General features: G+C 43.1%; 1 protein-coding gene across 13 annotated transcripts in view; it reads right to left on the bottom strand.

Moving 5' to 3' along the window:
- CADPS2 (calcium dependent secretion activator 2) overlaps window positions 1–20,831 on the bottom strand; it is a 349,563-nt gene that overhangs the window by 155,996 nt on the left and 172,736 nt on the right. For all 13 annotated transcript variants that reach the window (XM_081928821.1, XM_081928827.1, XM_081928826.1 and 10 more), the window contains exon 8: window positions 9,034–9,173. In XM_081928821.1, coding sequence (XP_081784947.1) covers window positions 9,034–9,173 — 140 coding nt within the window. The remainder of the gene's footprint in view (window positions 1–9,033; window positions 9,174–20,831) is intronic.

Here is a 20,831-nt window from a genome sequence, read left to right as displayed (position 1 = left end):
GTCTCTTAAGTTAGTAGTAAACAGCTGAGGCACAAGCAAACAAGTATACTGAGAACAACTAAAACTTATAAAGAATGTTTCCTCCTCTTTGCTTTCTTGTTTGTCCCCTCCCTTGTCAATAACTCTGTATTTGCTTGTTTTATTTAGCAACTTTTAATGAGTTTTTAAAATATTTTGGCTTGACAATGTAATACGTGCTGTTGGCCACTAGGCTATGCTAAAACATAACCCATCCAACCAAACGTATTTTTCAGGTAATGTTACTTTCAAAGCTAGGCATTTCTTCCAAGTCAAGATGAACATATAGCATACATGCTAGAAGGAACCCGTTCTAAGAAGTACTGGTATGTTTTCCCCCTTAGGTCCACACGGCCCTGGCTGCACTTTACATCTAAAGTAGTATCATTCCACTTTAAAAAGTCATGACTTCCCCTAAAGATTCATGGGAAATGTAGTTTGTTGAGTGTGTGGAGAGTTGTTTGGAGGCCTCCCACCCCATAGAGCTGTAATTCTCACAGTGGTTTAACGCTCAATCCTCCCTTCTTCACCTGGGGTACTGTGTCCAGTTCTGGGCACCACAGTTCAAGAAGGACACTGACAAACTGGAACGTGTCCAGAGGAGGGCAACCAAAATGGTCAAAGGCCTGGAAACGATGCCTTATGAGGAACAGCTAAGGGAGCTGGGCATGTTTAGCCTGGAGAAGAGGAGGTTAAGGGGTGATATGATAGCCATGTTCAAATATATAAAAGGATGTCACATAGAGGAGGGAGAAAGGTTGTTTTCTGCTGCTCCAGAGAAGCGGACACGGAGCAATGGTTCCAAACTACAAGAAAGAAGATTCCACCTAAACATTAGGAAGAACTTCCTGACAGTAAGAGCTGTTCGACAGTGGAATTTGATGCCAAGGAGTGTGGTGGAGTCTCCTTCTTTGGAGGTCTTGAAGCAGAGGCTTGACAGCCATATGTCAGGAGTGCTCTGATGGTGTTTCCTGCTTGGCAGGGGGTTGGACTCGATGGCCCTTGTGGTCTCTTCCAACTCTATGATTCTATGATTCTTCCCAGGGAACTCTGGGAATTGTAGTTTGGTGAGGGGAAAAGGGGTCTCCTGACAACTTCCAGCAACTTGAACAAATCCAGGGTTCTTTTGAGGAAGCCATGGCTGTTTAAAGCTGCATGCTAAAGGTAAAGGGACCCCTGACCATTAGGTCCAGTTGTGGCCGACTCTGGGGTTGCGGCGCTCATCTCGCTTTATTGGCCGATGGAGCCGGCGTACAGCTTCTGGGTCAGGTGGCCAGCATGACTAAGCTGCTGGCGAACCAGAGCAGCGCACGGAAACGCCGTTTACCTTCCCACCGGAGCTGTACCTATTTATCTACTTGCACTTTGACGTGCTTTTGAACTGCTAGGTGGGCAGGAGCAGGGACTGAGCAACGGGAGCTCACCCCATCGCGGGGATTCGAACCGCCGACCTTCTGATCAGCAAGTCCTAGGCTCTGTGGTTTAACCCACAACGCCACCCACATGGTAGTGTTTCATTATTCATATTATTATTACTAATTATATTTATATGTCACTTTTATCTTCCAAGGATCTCAAGGTAGTTCTCCTCCTCCCCATTTCATCCTCACAAAAACCCTGTGAGGTTGGTTACGCTAAGAGCTGGTGACTGGCCCAAGATCAGCCTGTGAGCTTTTTGGCTGAGTGGAGATTTGAACCCTGCTCTCTCAGGTTCTAGTACAATACTCTAAAAGTGCAAATCGGGTCTCAGTTCCACAAGCAGCAGTCAACACCATACATACTGTAGTTGACAATACCATACATACAATACCATATTGTGAACTACCTACCATAAATCCAAGGTTAACTCTGTTTTAAGCCGTGCACTGCACTTAATTGAAGTCACTTAACCTTAAGTGAGTTAAAACCAGTGCGTCTGCTTATCTGTTCAGTGGATGCATGTGCCCAGGGATTAATATTATCAGTTAGTCCCAATGCATTTCAGACTTCTTCTGTATTTTAGATATCCAAGCTCCACTGATGCTCAACTGAGATTAAATGCTTGGAAAGCTGTCCATCTTCCTGGCCAAAGCCAGGAGAATTGATGTGACAAAGTTGGCTTTCACAATCCACCCTTTGGGTCCCAAGCAGTTAGCTGAAACAGTTGAAACTGCAAATATTTTATTTCATCTCATTCCTTGCCCTTCCTCCCAAAGAAGTCCAGGGCTGTGAGCACCAGAGCGATAAAACAAAACTACTGGGGAAAAAAACAAGCATATAAAAACGTGTAAAACAGCCACATACTCTCACAACTAGAATAATGGAATTGTAGAGTTGGAAAGGACCCTGAGGATCATTCATCATCATCATCATCATCATCATCATCATTTATTATTTGTACCCCGCCCATCTGGCTGGGTTTCCCCAGCCACTCTGGGCGGCTTCCACCAAAGATTAAAAATACATTAAAATGTGACACATTAAAAACTTCCCTGAACAGGGCTGCCTTCAGATGTCTTCTGAATGTCAGGTAGTTGTTTATCTCTTTGACATCTGATGGGAGGGCGTTCCACAGGGCAGGCACCACTACCGAGAAGGCCTTCTGCCTGGTTCCCTGTAGCTTTGCTCATTCTCGCAATGAGGGAACCGCCAGAAGGCCCTCGGTGCTGGACCTCAGTGTCCAGGCAGAACGATGGGGGTGGAGATGCTCCTTCATGTATACTGGGCCGAGGTTTAGGGCTTTAAAGGTCAACACCAACACTTTGAATTGTGCTCGGAAATGTACTGGGAACCACTGTAGGTCTTTCAAGACTGGTGCTATGTGGTCTTGGAGGCCGCCCCCAGTCACCAGTCTAGCTGCCGCATTCTGGATTAGTTGTCGTTTCCGGGTAGCCCCACGTAGAGAGCATTGCAGTAGTCCAACCCCCTGCAAAGCAGGAATATGCAGCTGCCCCATATGAGGATAGAAACTGCAACCTTGGCATTATCAGAAATCACGCTTTAACCAACTGAGCTATCCATGCACTGGAACGCATGGGTGAAAATGAGTGTTTTTAAGCTCCACCTGAAAGATATTAGAGGGGGACAGTTGCACCTCGCCAGGGAGGGCATTTCACAAAAGGCAGCACCACTAACAGAGCCCTTTTTCCTGCTCGACTCTAGAGTCTGATGGTTGATAATGCGGGCAGCACTGTTCTAGCTACCTGAGTCTCAAGCTGATTGTGGCTTTGTATTAACACACTGAATTGGGACTGGAAGCTCATGGGAAGCCAGTGCTCAACTTTCAGAACACATGGTACCACCAGGCTGCCATACTTGCCAGCTTAACAGCCACATGCTCCCCTAGCTGTGGCCTCTTCCAAGGGCAGCCCCGCAAAGAGAGCATTACAGTAGTCCAGACGGGAGGTCAACAGAGAATGGGCAACTAAGCCCAGGGCAACCCAGCCTAGAAACAGCTGTACCAGTGAACCAATGTAAGGCCAGCATAAACACTTCTAGCCACAGACATGTCAGGGTCTGACTGGATGAGGAAGAGGCGTGACGGCCACCAGGGATGACACAAAGAAAGGAGACATGGACCCAGGACAGTGGGGACCAGTCTGCTGAAAGGACAAGTTGGGAGGTAGTAGAAGAAGGTTTGAGTGGGCACAGATGGGATGGAAGAAGGAAGCTATTCCAGGACAGGCCTGGGTGCCAAGAGTCTTGTGTGAGCGCAGACCAGTGGAGAGGAGGCAGAAGCTACTTCTACAGCTGGACAGCAGCTGGGCAGCTCTATTCCTGCTAGTTCTCCTCCTCCATTGACACCCAGAATGTGAAGAGTCCTGCATATTACTGACCAATGCGCCAGACAGGCCCAGAGAGGAAGCTCTTCCCATCGCTGCACTCTATGGACGCTTGGGAGGAGTAGAGTTTGAGGGATCTAGAGAGGGAAGGAGGGGCCAGACACCAGTTCCAGCAATGTCTTCAACTAGGGGAAACTAGTTCTAATGAGCTCTGTTGCGTTGTTTTTTTTACTTTTGTGAGTATAAGCTAGTTGCATTTTGTGTCTCAAATCATACTCTTGACCTGTAGATGACCTGCATTCTCCCAACAGCCCCCTGACAAGACGCCACTGGAGATGTCAGCTGACGGATGAGAGGACAAGATTTGATCCTGTAGCCTTATTGGAGTTCACCGATTGGGTCTGCGTTGCTCCGGGACAGGAGGAAGGAAGTCAAAATGACACCGAGGTTGTTTCAAAGAAAGAGTTTATTCTGCTCTCCGGATAGCAGAAGGCACCTGCGTGGTGAGTCCACAGCAAGTACAAAGAAATGACAGGTTTCATGCAGTTTATATATCCTCCAGGCACCCTCTCACTCCGCCCCTAGGAGCCCAACCACGTCGGCGTACGTACACAGGTTGACATCACATATGTTCCTGCTCCGGCACTCTTAACCATAAAAGGGATTTCCTTCCTGCACTCCTGAACATAAAAGGTTATTCCTGTTCCTACTCCTATCTTGGAGCAAGAGGTCACTACTTCCAAGAACATGCTCTGGCGTTAGTCCCAGACTTGGGTCTCTGCGTCATTTGTGGTCAGGACATAAGATATGTCTGTGTCCGTTCTACTGGTAAAGTCAAGGCCAGTCTTGCCGTCAAACTGATAAGGGAGAGAGCTGTGCTCTTGTTTTGCATTTGCTCAAAGGCTAAAGTTTATGCATTTAGCTAAGGAGAAATGGGGATTTTGGTGCAGTTTAAAAACTGCCTGCACAGTCAGTTTTGGGGTTTGGGAAACCCATTGCTTCAATCCTGCCCTGGCTGTGTGATCCTGTTCTCCTGTTGCAGATTTCACAGAGTAGGCAGCAGGATTTAATCTCCGCTCATCAGTTGACGAGTGGAGATTAACGATTGGAGTGAGATTGGGGGATTAAAGGGATCGGGGTGGAGACAGACCCACAATTTTATTTTTTGTAATACAGTGCCTCCATTCCCTGAATCATTCCAGAAGGGCACCATGTTCTATGGTGTTGAAAGTCACTGAGAGATCAAGGAAAAGCAACAGACACATTCCTGTCTCTCCAAGGATAACCAGGGTGGCCAAGTGCTAAAACCAGCCTGGAACAAGAATGAAACATATCCAGATAATCTGCTTCTGGACATATGTGCAGCTACCTGGCTAGCACACTCTCGATCACCTTACCAAGGAAGGTAATATTAGAACCTGGGAACTGATTTTCTAAAACCACTGGATGTAGGGAGGTCCTCTTCGAGAGGGGCAACTGTACTGTTTGCGGACTGTAGGCAGAACAGTAACATCCTAATCATTTGAAACCGCTCCCCTCGCTTGGAGCTCAAAGATAGTATTTTTCATAAATTTTTAAAAATCCTGCCATAAATTATTTATACAGTGACCTTTTCGTTTTGGTACACAAGGAACGGTTTGTTCCCTCGCAGGCAGAGTTTTTTATTATTATTATTGCCGTTTCCCTGTGAAGGCATTCACACTTAACTGTGGGGAACAGCGTCGCCGAGGCTTTTTGTTCCCGTCAGAGCCGGGCCATGGGCTGCAGGGTGATATGAGCTGGGAGCCCAGCAGGTCCGTGTTTGGCACCAGTGAGCGAGGCTGGGACAAATTTAGGAGGCAGGATGAAGGAACAAGGAGGGCACTGGAAGCAAACAGCAAATCAGGACCGAAGGGTAACCAAGAACATGGGACACACTGGCATTTAGGAACAAGTAGTAGCGGGGTCAGGGACATGGGAGTTTTCTTGGCAGGGATACTGGACATCACCTTGCCAACAAAGACCCGTATAGTTAAAGCTAAGGTTTTCCCAGTAGTGATGTATGGAACTGAGAGCTGGACCATAAAGAAGGCTGATCGCCGAAGAATTGATGCTTTTGAATTATGGTGCTGGAGGAGACTCTTGAGAGTCCCATGGACTGCAAGAAGATCAAATCTATCCATTATGAAGGAAATCAGCCCTGAGCGCTCCCTGGAAGGACAGATCGTGAAGCTGAGGCTCCAATACTTTGGCCACATAATGAGAAGAGAAGACTCCCTGGAAAAGACCCTGATGTTGGGAAAGATGGAGGGCACAAGGAGAAGGGGACGGCAGAGGACGAGATGGTTGGACAGTGTTCTCGAAGCTGCTAACATGAGCTTGACCAAACTGTGGGAGGCAGTGGAAGACAGAAGTGCCTGGCGTGCTCTGGCTCATGGGGTTATGAAGAGTCGGACAGAACTAAACGACTAAACAACGACAGTAGCCGGGTCTAACCACCTCTGCAGCTGAGACAGGGCTGAGACAGGCAGTGGAGAAACCATAGGCTGCACAGACACACTGGTAGGAACTCAAGGTTAATTCCACTGTTGCTGTCCATGAGCCCTGTCTATTTGTCAAGGAGATGTTGAGGAGCCTGGTCAACCACAGGGCAGGCAAACACACAGGAGGCACAGAATGCAATTAGCTCTTTATTAACAGAAAATAACAGGAGAGTCCTCTGGTTCATCTTAACCCAGCTGAGACGTTGCTGAAACTGACCACTAGCTTCCCCCTCCTGCCTTTCACTCTGCATCAGTGGTACTCAACCTTTTTTGGGCCATGCCCCACCTAAGCATCTCTAAAATCCTGATGCATGCCCACATAGTTCTTCTTATTCAAAAAGTGAACTCCTATTCATGTGGAGGAAGCCTAAAAGGCCATTACAGTGGTACCTCGAGTTACATACGCTTAAGGTTACACACTCCGCTAACCCAGAAATAGTACCTCAGGTTAAGAACTTTGCTTCAGGATGAGAACAGAAATCGTGCTCCGGCGGCGCAGTGGCAGCAGGAGGCCCCATTAGCTAAAGTGGTGCTTCAGGTTAAGAACAGTTTCAGGTTAAGAATGGACCTCCAGAACGAATTAAGTACTTAACCCGAGGTACCACTATAAATGTTGATAACTCATTCTCGAATTGCCCCCCTTAAAAATCAAATTGCCCCCCTGTGGGGCATGTGCCCCATGTTGGGAACCATGACTCTGGATCCTTCCCAAGCAGACAGGCTGAGTCGAGGGGGTGAGCTCCTCCTCTGGGCCTGTCCGGCCTGTTGCTCAGCAGCGTCGAGAACTCTCCTCAACCGCGCTGTCACAGGGGGAGGTGAACCATCAGGAATGGGATTGTCCTACTGCTGTGTAGCAGAGGGGCAACCTCTGATTCTTCTTTGTCTGTCCTCACACTGTGACTCACAGCCTCTAACCCTGTCCTGGAAGGCCCTACTTCTCCTGGCCCCCCTTGATCACTCAACCCCCCTGCTTCTAGCACCTCTCAGTTCGCCCCTTCCACAGACTGCCCCACCACCAGGATCTAAGTTGTCGTCTTCAGTGCCCTCCCTCATCCAGCCAGTTCCTGACGCTATACTACCATGCTGGCAAGCTGCTGGTGTTGGAAGGGTGATTCCACAGTTATATCACACCACGCCAAATGATATTGCTCAGCTGCAAAAAAAAGTAGCAAGTTAAAAAATGAAGGCTTTCCCACTCCTTCCTGGTCATAAAGGTCTAGCAGTGATCCCGGGGTAGGCAGAGTCAGTTGTTCTTCCCTGAGAAAGTTATTCAGTGGTGCACAACATGGGGCAGCCACTCACAGATTCCTCCAGCTCCTGACACATTCAGCCCGGACACTGAGGTCCAGCTCTGAGGGCCTTCTGGTGGTTCTCTCACTGTGAGGTTACAGGGAACTAGGCAGAGGGGCTTCTTGGTGGTGGCGCCCGCCCTGTGGAACGCCCTCTCATCAGATGTCAAGGAAATAAACAACTATCTGACTTTTTGAAAACATCTGAAGGCAGACCTGTTTAGGGAAGTTTTTAATGTTTGATGTTTTATCACGTTTTTAATATTCTGTTGGGAGCCACCCAAAGTGGCTGGGGAAACCCAGCCAGATGGGCGGGTATAAATTATATTATTATTATTATTATTATTATTATTATTATTATTATTATTATTATTATTTATTATTATTACTACTGCTGCTGCTGCTGCTAGTGCTAGTACTACTGCTAGAGCAGGATCCATTGAGCTACTTTGAGTGGGCCCAAGAGCTGAGGCATGCCCAGTGCAATTTTTTATCCTGCCCCCCCCCCGAACAGGGAGATTTTCCTGTCACCTCGCAACCTGATTTTCCCATGACCCCCTTCATTTCAAAAACGGGTTGCCAAGGCATTATGGGCAACAGTGAGGGCCAGCCCCAGACGTTGTGCTACTTGGGACAAAATACAAAATGGCGCCACCTCTTCTGCCTGAGGCAACTGGAGACGGCCTGGCAAAGCCCCACTGTGCTAAAGGGGTAAGAAAGGGAAAAGGAGGCCAGACAGAAACACGGGCAGTGGCAGAAGAGCTGGAACAACAAGCACAACAGGTAATGAGTGGTATGTTTCTCAGGGCACAGATCTGCTGCCCCTCTCAACTGTCCTTAGCCTGCCACCTGAGGTGACCCCGGGTATGGAAATCACCATCTTTTAAAACCAGTGGTTCCCAATTGGTGGTCGACAGACCCATAAAGTTATCAAAACTTTCAGAAGTAGGGGGTCCATAGCTTGGCTTTTGAAAAAAGGTCTGCAATACTTAGCTACTTGGAAACTGATGTTTTAGACTATTCACAGGGAATGAGGAATGATGAGCAGATCTCAAACTCTTAGAAAATTACAATAGAAAATAACTGCATGTAGCATTTTTTTCATACACAAGAGACAGGAATAATTCATTAAAAAAAACCGTTGATGGAAACCGTAATGCCAAAATTCAAGTGCATGTCTTTTAAAAATCCAGTGAATTTTCATTCTTGCATATATTAGTTTTCCCTGACTGCTTTTGATCCTCAAATGACTCTATTATACATTCATTTCAAGCCACAAGTTACTCTTAGTTTAAACAAAGCTTGCATTTCCTCTAGTCATACTTGCATTACTTCTTTAATTCCCCCTCCCTTTGGATTATACAGTAGAACAAAAAACAAACCAAACAAAAACTATGTGTCCACTGGAAACAGAATTAAAATTTTGCTGCTTGCAAAACTCACCCGCAATGCTTCATGTGTGCTGGTTTATCCATCCTCACTGCCAGCTTTATCCTCAAATCAGAGTCTTGGCTGTTTTTGGGGACGATCATTTTATGCAGCTCAGGTGACTTTGAGCTATTGGATGTTGGATACAATACTACCTGCGGAGAACACAATGAGAGCTGTTTATCACACTGAAAAACTTCTAACCAATTGACTTGTGAGCTCTGGCCAGTACAGAAGCTGATTCTGTCACTTTTCTTCTGCTTGAAAGGGGATTATAGAAGAAGCAAATCTTTAAAGACTTCAGCTTCATTTTAACACATCCAGCTTCAAAGCAGACAAGTTTATTTTCCGAAAAACATCACATTTCGGATCACTTTGATACCAAACCTGTTTCATTCATGAATTCAAAGCTTCAATGCGCCTGAAAAACAACCTTTCAAGCGATACAAACATTTTCAAGATGGGGCTATGCGCTGTTTTCAAGTTATCCCTGCTATAAACAACAGGTTATACAAGATATAAAATGAAATTATGAGAGGGCACGGAATAGTTGTTTCGCTTTGAAATTTTGTAGACAGTGCAGTTTCTAACATAGAGAAAATATTGTACAACACAGAGAACAATTAAAACACAATAATTAATAGTACCAGCCACAGTAAACCAGAGGAGCATACAAAAAACACACATGTATTAAGGAGAAACACTACTATTCCCCCCCCCCCCATGGTCCAGGATAGCAGGTGTGCTTTTGCTTGGTGATGGCACAACCAAAGATGTTGTCATTCCTGCTTCTAGAGGGAGACAGTTCCACAGTTGAGGTGCCTCAACAGAGAAGGCCTTGCTCTCTGCCACCATTTAGCAAGTTATACTCACCAGCGTCGACACCTGCACAGTAGCAGACTCTACAGAAAAAAACCTCTTCTATTAAGTGCGTCCTTTGAGGCATCATGCTAGAACAACAATGCCCCAAAGCAAGCAGCTGAAGGATTGAGCAGCTTCTGTAGTCTTCATTCATTGTCATGAAATAGCAAATATAATAATAGTTTCTGGAGACAGTCCTGTAATTTCTTTATTTAAAATATTTTGTAGAATATTCTATTCCTTTTTTCCATATTAAAAATGACATTTGTTACTTAAAAGTTATATTCCAATTCAACAAAACTAGTGGCTCACCCAACACTGATGTGGAAAAATATCATTGATTTACATCAGGGGTAGGCAATCTCAGGTCCGGGGGCTGGATGCGGCCCAATTGCCTTCTAAATCCGGCCCACAGATGGTTCGGGAACCAGTGTGTTTTTACATGAGTAGAATGTGTGCTTTTATTTAAAATGCATCTCTGGGTTATTTGTGGGGCATAGGAATTCGTTCAATTTTTTTAATTTTTTTTTTGCAAAATATAGTCTAGCCCACCACATGGTCTGAGGGACAGTGGACCGGCCCATGGCTAAAACAGTTTGCTGACCCAAGGGGTAGGGGTAGGGGGGGATGGGGGTAGGCCAACGGTTTGAAAACAGTATAGGTGCAATATACTCTGAGCAAAAAGCTAAACTAATTGTAAATAATGTGGTTACGGAAGAATTTAAGATAGAAAAAGGGACACGTCAGGGGTGCCCAATCTCCCCATTACTTTTTATATCAGTCCTGGAGGTTTTGCTGAACATGATTAGAAGGGACCAGCTGGTTAAAGGGGTACAGGTCGGAGTCAAACAGTACAAATTGAGAGCATTTGCAGATGATCTGGTACTTACATTACAAGAGCCAGAATCTAGTACTAAAAGGGTTTTAGAATTAATTCAAGAGTTTGGTCATGTGGCAGGATTTAAATTGAATAAATTAAAAACCAAGGTTTTAGAGAAAAACTTAACAGTTATTGAAAGGGAGAGGTTTCAGAATGAGACAGGCCTAACTGTGGTTAAGAAAGTGAAATATTTGGGGATCAATATGACAGCTAAAAATGTGAATTTATTTAAAGATAATTACGAGAAATGTTGGACAGAAGTGAAAAAAGATTTAGAAATATGGTCAAATCTGAAGCTTTCCTTGTTTGGTCGAATTGCAGTTATAAAGATGAATGTATTGCCTATAATGTTGTTTTTGTTCCAAACATTGCAAATTGTGGACAAGATGGACTGTTTCAAGAAGTGGCAGAAAGATATTTCTAAATTTGTCTGGCAGGGCAAGAAGCCCAGAATAAAATTTAAGATATTAACTGATGCAAAGGGAAGGGGTGGATTTGCCCTGCCAGACTTTAAACTTTACTATGAATCAGCAGCATTCTGCTGGTTGAAAGACTGGCTGCTTCTTGAGAACACAGACATTTTGGATCTAGAAGGTTTTAACAATATTTTTGGGTGGCATGCATATTTATGGTATGACAAGGTTAAAGCTCACAAAGCTTTTAAAACTCATATTGTCAGAAAAGCATTGTATAATGTCTGGATTAAATATAAAGATTTGCTGGAAAACAAAACTCCAAGGTGGTTGTCGCCAATGGAGGCAAAGGCAGTGAAAAGACTCAATATGGAGTCCAAATGGCCGAAATATTGGGAAATATTGGAACAAGAAGGGGATAAATTGAAATTGCAGAGTTTCGAGAAATTAAAAGATAAAGTGCGAGACTGGCTCCATTATTACCAAATAATGGAGGCCTACAAATTGGACAGGAAAATTGGCTTCCAGGTGGAAAAATCAAAATTGGAAACAGAACTGTTAGAACCCAATGCTAAAATATTATCAAGAATGTATAACTTGCTGTTGAAATGGAATACGCATGATGAAACGGTTAAATCAGCTATGATCAAGTGGGCTCAAGATATTGGTCATAACATTATGTTTGCTGACTGGGAACAGTTGTGGACCCAAATTTATGGCATGTAATGCCCTAAGAGAGAATATTATGAAAATGATTTATAGGTGGTACATGACCCCAGTCAAGCTTGCTTGCAAAAATTTACCACTTTCCTGATAATAAATGTTGGAAATGTAAAGAAAATGAAGGTACATTCTTTCACCTTTGGTGGACATGCCCAAGGATTAAGGCTTTCTGGGAAATGATATATAATGAAATGAAAAAGGTATTTAAAAAGGTATACCTTTCTGAAGAAACCAGAGGCCTTTCTCCTGGGCATGGTCGGCCAATTACTGCTAAAGAAGGATAGAACATTCTTTATGTATGCTACAACAGCAGCAAGAATTCTCATCGCAAAGCTTTGGAAGACACAAGATCTACCCACCTTGGAAGAATGGCAGATGAAGGTGATAGACTATATGGGACTGGCAGAAATGACTGGCAGAATCCGAGACCAGGGAAGACAGACGGCGGAAGAAGATTGGAAGAAATTTAAGGACTATCTTAGAAAACATTGCAAAATTAATGAATGTTGGAATGACGTTGGTTTAGAAATTAAGTGGTTCTCAGCTGAAATGGTTATGTAAGAAGAAAAGAAAGGTTAGAAATTAACTGAAAATTAAGGGAGAGGATTTGCTGAACTAATAATTAGAAATTGGGATACAGAAAGGGGAGGTATGAGGAGGTCGGGGAAGTAAGTTTAAGAAAATAAGGGATTGAAATTATACTTGTTCTTTGTTTGTGTATTGTTTGTTTTATTGTTTTATTGTTCTGTTTTTATATAATCTGTGAAACTTTAATAAATATTTAAAAAAAAATGTTTGCTGACCCCTGATCTACATCATGCCAAATATTAATTGCACAGCCTTAATACTGGCTGCTGAGGGTACGGATGGTTGAATTTTGCATTTTTCAGTGGCTGAACGAGATGAAATGTGAGATTAGATCTAATTAGATCTAAAGCCATTCCTCTGGCTGGCTTCAGGAGCTGCTCGCTGCTGTGGCACCCGCCATTTTGCCTCAAAGGAAGGCCCCATATGATATGTCTTGTGCCGTTGAACCAATCACACAACATTCATTCCCTACTAATAAATCTACAGCCCTTGAAATATAAATCTGGGGGACATTAAATGAAATCTGGGGAGATTCCGGGGAGGGAGTTTGTCCAGGGACAGATTTGTAAGACTGTCCCCGGGAAACAGGGACATCTGGTAACCATATCCTAAGTGACTCTCTCTCCCGATTGCTGCTTTGGCTGTTTCTCCCCCCAAGCTTTTATCAATATAAAATCCAGACTGGTAGTCGCCCGTCTCCCACGGAAGTTCCCAGTTATGCTCTAATTCACTGCCATGCAGCAACTGGACATGTTTTGAAGCAATGCTTTCTCTGCCCTGCTCCGAATGCACACCTGCAATGCTGCACAGCTTGACAAACCCCAGACTGACATTACTGCTTTAACACCACATTTGGAGACAATATGGCCAGAGGGGGAAAGAGGATATAGAGGTGTGAAGGTTTTCCAGAACACACGAACCATTTCAAAGAAGGATTTTCACCTTAACACTTCTGTATCAGCTTTTGTCATTAAATGGCTTTGAGATGTTTCACAGGAAGCAAATATATAAAAGGAACTAAGTAAGTAACGAAACGGCAATATTAAGATGAGGCATTAGGATGCGACACAAGGATTCTAACAAGTTCAAATGATTCTTTTTGCTTACGCTAACAGAATCCCAAGCAAGGTATTTCTTGAAGATTTCTCACTCATCTATAATAAATAAGACAGCGGATTTATTTCAGGTTGGTTTCCTCCCTTGCTCTCCAAGCAACACCTTTCTTCTTTTTGGATTATACATTCCTAGCAAAGGACTTGTGAGTAATGGTGTGATTCTTTTCCTCTCAATTACGTCCAGCTCCTTACATCAAGAAAGTGATAAACTTTGTGAATTGTTTCTCTGATTCCAAAGGCTGAGTCAGAGGAAACATTGCCCACTCCTCAATATTTTTAAGATGAAAATCTGAAGCCAAAAAATATACGTATAGTTATATGCGCTTTCAGCGCATGCACACTGTCCACATTTGGGGTGCATAATGATCTTCCCCCTTGAACTCAAGATTGGGAGGAATAAATTCTTCAGGTCTGCCGCAGAAGCCAGATTTACCCATCACTGAATGGCCAGCTCCTGGGCCAATCACAAGGCTACCTCCATAGTTTTTTAGTTAAGCAGGGCTTTGATTGGCTGGCCCTGTGTCAGTCAGTCATACACACACACTTTCTTTACCATTTATGAAACTGCAATATCTCTGATTTTAGCTGTTCTGTTATTATATGTATGGGGAAGGGCTGATGTATTGGGACAATAATTTCTTAAATTTACAAAAAAATGTGGTTAAAATGGGTTTAAATATATTAATAAGTGATAGACAGAACAAATAAGGTAAAAAAAATTGCAGATGAATCCAGAAATTGTATGAAGTTCATATTACAATAAAGGTAATTCTATATTTACATTTCTGCCGAATTTCCTTTGTACTGTAGCCAGTAAATAATGAATATTTCAAACCCTACAATAACTTTAAAAATGAGATTTTCTCAATTGGATCACCCAGGTATGTTTTAGCTGCTTCAAGGTTGTCCAAGTTTTCACCATTTAACAAGTTTAGAATGTAATGCATCTGTCATTTTTGTACAACTCGTGTTCTGTTACCAATAAGTCAACCAATGGGAATTGGTCTTCCTTTTAGGAATTCTAGGTGCCCAAATCCCAAAGGAGCAGAAAATACTATTTATGTATGCGACCACGGCTGCATGGATGTTACTGGCCCAGAGATGGAAGGAAGATAAAGTCCCTACCATAGAAGAATGGCAGATGAAGTTAATGGACTATGCTGAAATGGCTAAAATGACCGGAAGAGTCAGAAATCAGGAAGACCAAAATTTTAATAAGGAATGGGGGGGGGGGAATTATAACTTATCTTAAAGACCATTGTAAATAGTTAAACTCGTTAGTAGGCTTGGAATATCACTTGTGATTTAAGGTTGAATTCTGGACATAATGGAAGAGGTAAAGGATTTGGAGCATCATAAAAGATGCTGGAGGAAATGATTAATAACAGAACCCACAAAGGGGTGGTTGGAAGTCCAGGAGATTCCTTGGAATTTTGTCTAGTTTTTTTTTACTATTTATGTTTGATATATCTCTGTAAAATTTTAATTTGAAAAACCAAATAAATAATTTTTTTTTTGGGGGGGGGGATTTGGCTCTTTTAGACTGTTGGGATTTCAGATCTCACCAGCTACTGTGTTGACATCATGTGATGTCTCTGAGCGTGAGACAGGAAGTCTCTGCCAGTTTTCATGCAGAGTTGCTTTTGCTTCTGAGTCAAAGTGTGAGTCAAGTCGTAGACTCTTGTGTTTGCTGCTCAGGAGAGCAGTCATGCTTGTAAGAGCTGCTTGTACAGTCTTAATAAAGTAGTGAGTAGACTACGGACTGTCTCTTTCTTCTGTGATGGGATGCCAGAAGATGAGTGTGCTCCTCTCAGGAGGGAGGGGTCGCTTATTACCGGTCTCTCTGGACTGAGGGAGGATTCCAGCCAGAGAGTGACCACCAGAGAGAAGTCTTGGGAAGTTGGCCCCTTCCGGGGGGGGGGGCATTTTTCCAACATAGACTTTATGCCGCTGCCCTCATAACTATGCATGGCGAGATCAGAAGTGGGTCCTTAGGTTTCTGCACTTCCTCCTTTACCTTCTCTCACCCCGAATAGCAGTGAGCATCTAATCCAGGGGGATTCCTGGTCTTCCAGTTTTGAGTCAATCCTACTCTAGATACCAGCCCCAATTCCCTGTTGTACAAATATTTGCAAAGATTGATGGCCATCGTTATTATCCCTCCTGTTCACTCTGCCCTCCCTATTAGTGCGTCAATACAGTACATCTCATTCACCTTACCTCCTTTTTCTTACCACTACTTGCATTCACGATTACCATTCAGCCCACACCAATTACTGATTGTGAGCTAGAGACAGAAAGCAGAAGGAAGAGCGGCATTTTCTCCTGGATCAAATTCAGCAACCACAGCTTCCTCTTGACCTATACCTGCTCCAGCAGATTCAATAGACTGAACCTGAGAGCGGGCGGCGGGGTGGGGGAGAAGCAAAAACGTCTACCATGGCTTATGTTTTCTTATCTCAACGTACAGGTTATAACCTCAATCTCCTTGAGATGAATGCCAGCCATCAGCTTCCATTCTCTAGCCGAGACACAAACTAAGCCACTAAGACCGAACGAGAGAGAGGGTCACAGGAGAAGACCAGCGAAAAAGAAATCTCGCTGAAGAGGCCACCACACTGGAAGATGAGCACTACACTTTTCAAATGTCTACAGGGCTAGATATTTAGAGATATTCCGTAAAAACAGACATCACCTATTCTGGTGACAGGCCTTGAAGCTTGCTGGAGCTCATTTTATGTTAGCATAGAATTTAGACGAGAGAAAGTGCTAGAGTATGAAGGACCTGATTTAGAGAATGCCAGGGGCCTGTGGTGCTAGAGGCAAGGGAAGAAATACTGGACGATCTCACAAGAAGTGCCATATTTTTCGCTCCATAAGATGCACCTTACCATAAGACGCACCTAGTTTTTAGAGGAGGAAAGGGGAAAAGCCCTGTTTTTGTGGGGATCAGCTCACAGTTGTGCAGCTTCTTTTGCAAAGGGGAAAAGCCCCCTTTTTTGAGGATCAGCTCAGAGCTGTTGAGCTTACTTTGCAAAGGGAAAAAACCCTGTTTTTATGGGGTTCAACTCAAAGTTCTGCAGCTTCTTTAGGAAAGGAAAGGGATCCGTTTCTACAGTTTCCAGACAGATAATCAGCCAGCCACATGTCGCTGGGGAAACAAACAGCCTCCGTCTGCAGAACATTCAGCAATGGAGGCCTGGGCAAGGGGCCGGGGCCAGAAAGGGAGCCAGCGATCGACCACACATTCGCTCCGTAAGACGCACAGTCATTTCCCCTTACTTTTTAGGAGGGAAAAAGTGTGTCTTATGGAGCGGAAAATATGGTACTTGACCAGCTTGGATGAGCAAAACTCGGCCATTCAAGGTCCTACACCCAGATTAAAACATTGCTGGAAAATTTGAACTTGTGGGATGATAAAAATATAGGGTTAGGGGGCAGAAGTGGGTGGGGAAACACAACCTTCACTGTCCAATTTGGAAAGAAGAGAAACGAAACAGCAATTCCAGTTCCAACAAAGGAGAGCACTTATAATCAATGAAGAAGTTGGATCTACTTCTTCTTCTTCTTTTTAATGACAAGATGAGCCAACAAGTTATTTTAAGATTTCTACAAGCAATTATAGAACTGAGGCAGTATCTTCTCCATAAAAGATAACATGTTATACAAACTGCTTTAGGATTTGACGAGCAGCTAAGAAAGAATAATAAGTTTTTCTTTTCTTAATTGAATAATCACTAGAACAAGGATGAATTATCTTTATACTCAGATAGTCGCTGTAGTCAAACACCACCTGTTGCTCCCACATTGTATTCACTTGTGTGTTAAGCAAGTACAATGGCTGTCACTTTCAATTAGTAATCTTGAATATTTGATATTCAAAGGACAGAACATGACAAAAAAAGGAATGAAATGAATCTTTGGGACTAGGAAATTAGCATTCCTGATTCAAACGCAAGAACGTATTTTAAAAAATGAACTTCATACATCGATTACCTTTGCAACTGGCCTCTGTCAAATAAATCCTGATGTTTTTATGTACATGAAAGCTAGAATATGCACACAGTTTTAAAATCTCAGTCATTGCTAAGCAAATTAAACATTAACTCTGTTCCCAACTCACCCCTCCATTGCCATTACAACTCAAAATTCCATACAATTCACTCACACTATTCTATCAATGAAGGGTTAGGTACTTAAGTACCAGTATATATGTCTCACTCCTTTTCCCTGTTGATCAACTCATACATTCCTCATCAAGTCCTGACAGTTATGTGGCCAAAGCTCCTTTATGTCAGATATTTGGGCCAAAAGCTTCTCAGCAATAAAAGCAGCATACAATTGTAGAGCCAATAAACCCTATTTAATGCCAGCATTAAAACTATATACAGTGGTACCTCAGGTTACATACGCTCCAGGTTACATACGCTTCAGGTTACAGACTCCGCTAACCCAGAAATAGTGCTTCAGGTTAAGAACTTTACTTCAGGATGAGAACAGAAATCGTGCTCTGGCGGTGCGGCAGCAGCAGCAGGCCCCATTAGCTAAAGTGGTGCTTCAGGTTAGGAACAGTTTCAGGTTAAGAACGGACCTCTGGAACGAATTAAGTACTTAACCTGGGGTACCACTGTACCTTATTGATCGTACAGTGTATCTTGGTTCTCAAACTTAATCCGTTCTGGAAATCCGTTCCAAAACCAAAGCGTTCCAAAACCAAGGAGCACTTTCCCATAGAAAGTAATGCAAAATGGATTAATGCATTCCAGACCTTTAAACACAACCCCTAAAACAGCAATTTGATGTGAATTTTACTATCTAACGGGACCACTGATCCATAAAATGAAAGCCATAATCAATGTACTATACTATAAAATAAATAAGACCGTATTGTAGATGATAAAAATTAAAATTAATTTTTTCTTACCTGCACTGATGATAGTTATTGTTTGGATGGGGGGCTTTTATCCCTTTCCACAGTCACACAATCAATCAATCAATCAATAGCTGAACTGGGTTCCACACAGTCACAAAAACAAATTAACCGAAAAAGCCTCAAAAACAAAAACGCAAAATAAATAGCAAACGCAAAAACGCCACACTTAATCCATTCCGGAAGTCCATTTGACTTCCGAAATGTTCAAAAACCAAGGCACAGCTTCTGATTGGTGCAGGTGCCCTGGAAACAATAGCTGACAGCCGCATCTGATGTTCGGCTTCTGAAAAACGTTCAAAAACTGGAACACTTACTTCCGGGTTTTCAGCATTTGAGAGCCAAAGCGTTTGAGAACCAAGGTACCACTGTATATACTTACTATGTATGCTGTTAAAGTGAAGCTAAAGGTCTTATGATATTTGCCAACAATGGTGGATTTGAAGCAGTTTATACACTAGGGAGGAGCAAAGAATGAAGAGGGAGTAACTCATACTATTGGTTTGTGCTTTAAGAACTGAGATGCGGAATTAAACACATCTCATCCATACGGATAATTTCCCCGTCTGGAATCACAGAGCACACAGAACTCACTGTGAGTAAGATGTACATGTCTGTGCACATTTCACAAGAAATAAGGAAAATGAGTTGCTCACTGTTTCTGTTTTGCACACAATGCGATAATGTATGATCTTCCTCCAAAGGATACCTGCACAGAAGCCTTTCTTGCCTCCATTATAATTATTTGCCAACAACTGGATGTTCTAAAGTAATATTTCACATGCCCCATGAAAATACCACACTGCATAAGTGGATTTTGGGCTAACATCATATCGAGTACGTTTCTGAGCACAATTCAAAGTGATGGTGCTGACCTTTAAAGCCCTAAACAGTCTTGGCCCAGTATAGCTGAAGGAGCATCTCCACCCCTATCATTCTACCCGGACACGGAGGTCCAGTTCCAAGGGTCTTCTGGCAGTTCCCTCACTGCGAGAAGCGAGGTTACAAGGAACCAGGCAAAGAGCCTTCTCTGTAGTGGCGCCTGCCCTGTGGAATGCCCTCCCGTCAGATGTCAAGGAGATAAGCAGCTATCTGACTTTTAGAAGACCTCTGAAGGCAACCTTGTTTAGGGAAGTTCTTAATGTTCGATGTTTTATCATGTTTTTAATATTCTGTTAGGAGCCGCTCAGAGTGGCTGGGGTATAAATAAATAAATAATAATAACAATGTTTATTATTATTATTATTAAGGGGCAATGTAAACAGTGAACACCAAATTGGTTCTGCTCCAATTTTTTTCTGCCATGCAGATGGGCAGGTGATTAACGGGGAACTTACAATGATCAAGTCAAGGAAAGTTCGTATTATTGTTTTCAGCCATCACAACAGAAACATAAAATACATATGTGTGAAACAGAAAAAGAGGACCAATCAACTGAATCGACAGGGTTTAAAATATTCATTTAGTTAAAAAGTTCCCTTAACATTTAACACTGATCTGATTCAATGATCAGATGCATTCGTGAAGAACATCTGAACAATAGGATGAAACTCGAGTCACTGTCTTCCAATAAAGGTAAAAAAGGTAAGGTAGAGGACCCCTGGATGGTTAAGTCCAGTCAAAGGTGACTATGGGGTGCGGCGGCCAAGGGAGCCAATGTTTGTCCACAGACAGCTTTCCAGGTCATGTGACCAGCATGACTAAATCGCTTCTGGCACAACTGAACACAAGACAGATGGCAGAGCACATGGAAACGCCATTTATCTTCCTGATGCATCGGTACCTATTTATCTACTTGCACTGGTGTGCTTTTAAACTGCTAGGTTGGCAGAAGCGGGACAGAGCAACAGGAGCGTGGATTCAAACTGCCGACCTTCTGATTGGCAAGCCCAAGAGGCTCAATGGTTTAGACTACAGCACCACCTACTCCCTTTCTTCCAAAAATGACTGTGTGGATCTTATCACTCATCTGCCCCTTATCAGATGGGATCAACAAGCAAAATGAGTATCTTTTAAACTTTCCGCCTCTTATTCATTTCAGACTCCCATATTCATTGTCTATTATTTTCATTACCTTTCTTACCATAGTGAATGCAATCTCTTCCATCTCTCAATCTCTTCCCATCTAAAGCTCTGTTATACAATAAAACATTCAATTTGGCGCTGAGGAAAGATGGGTGCCTCAATATATAAAAACAGTCAACAAAAAGCACTCAAGTAATAAAGGTCCCTTTATATATATATAAAAAATGGAAAACTTATCAGAAAAATACCACCATGCATGATTACACAATCTGATTCAT

The sequence above is a fragment of the Podarcis melisellensis genome (genome assembly GCF_964234715.1).
Source record: "Podarcis melisellensis genome assembly, chromosome: 10".
Taxonomy (NCBI): Eukaryota; Metazoa; Chordata; class Lepidosauria; order Squamata; family Lacertidae; genus Podarcis; species Podarcis melisellensis.
Note: the sequence above shows the minus strand (reverse complement) of the source record. Positions and strands in the feature narration are given on the sequence as shown.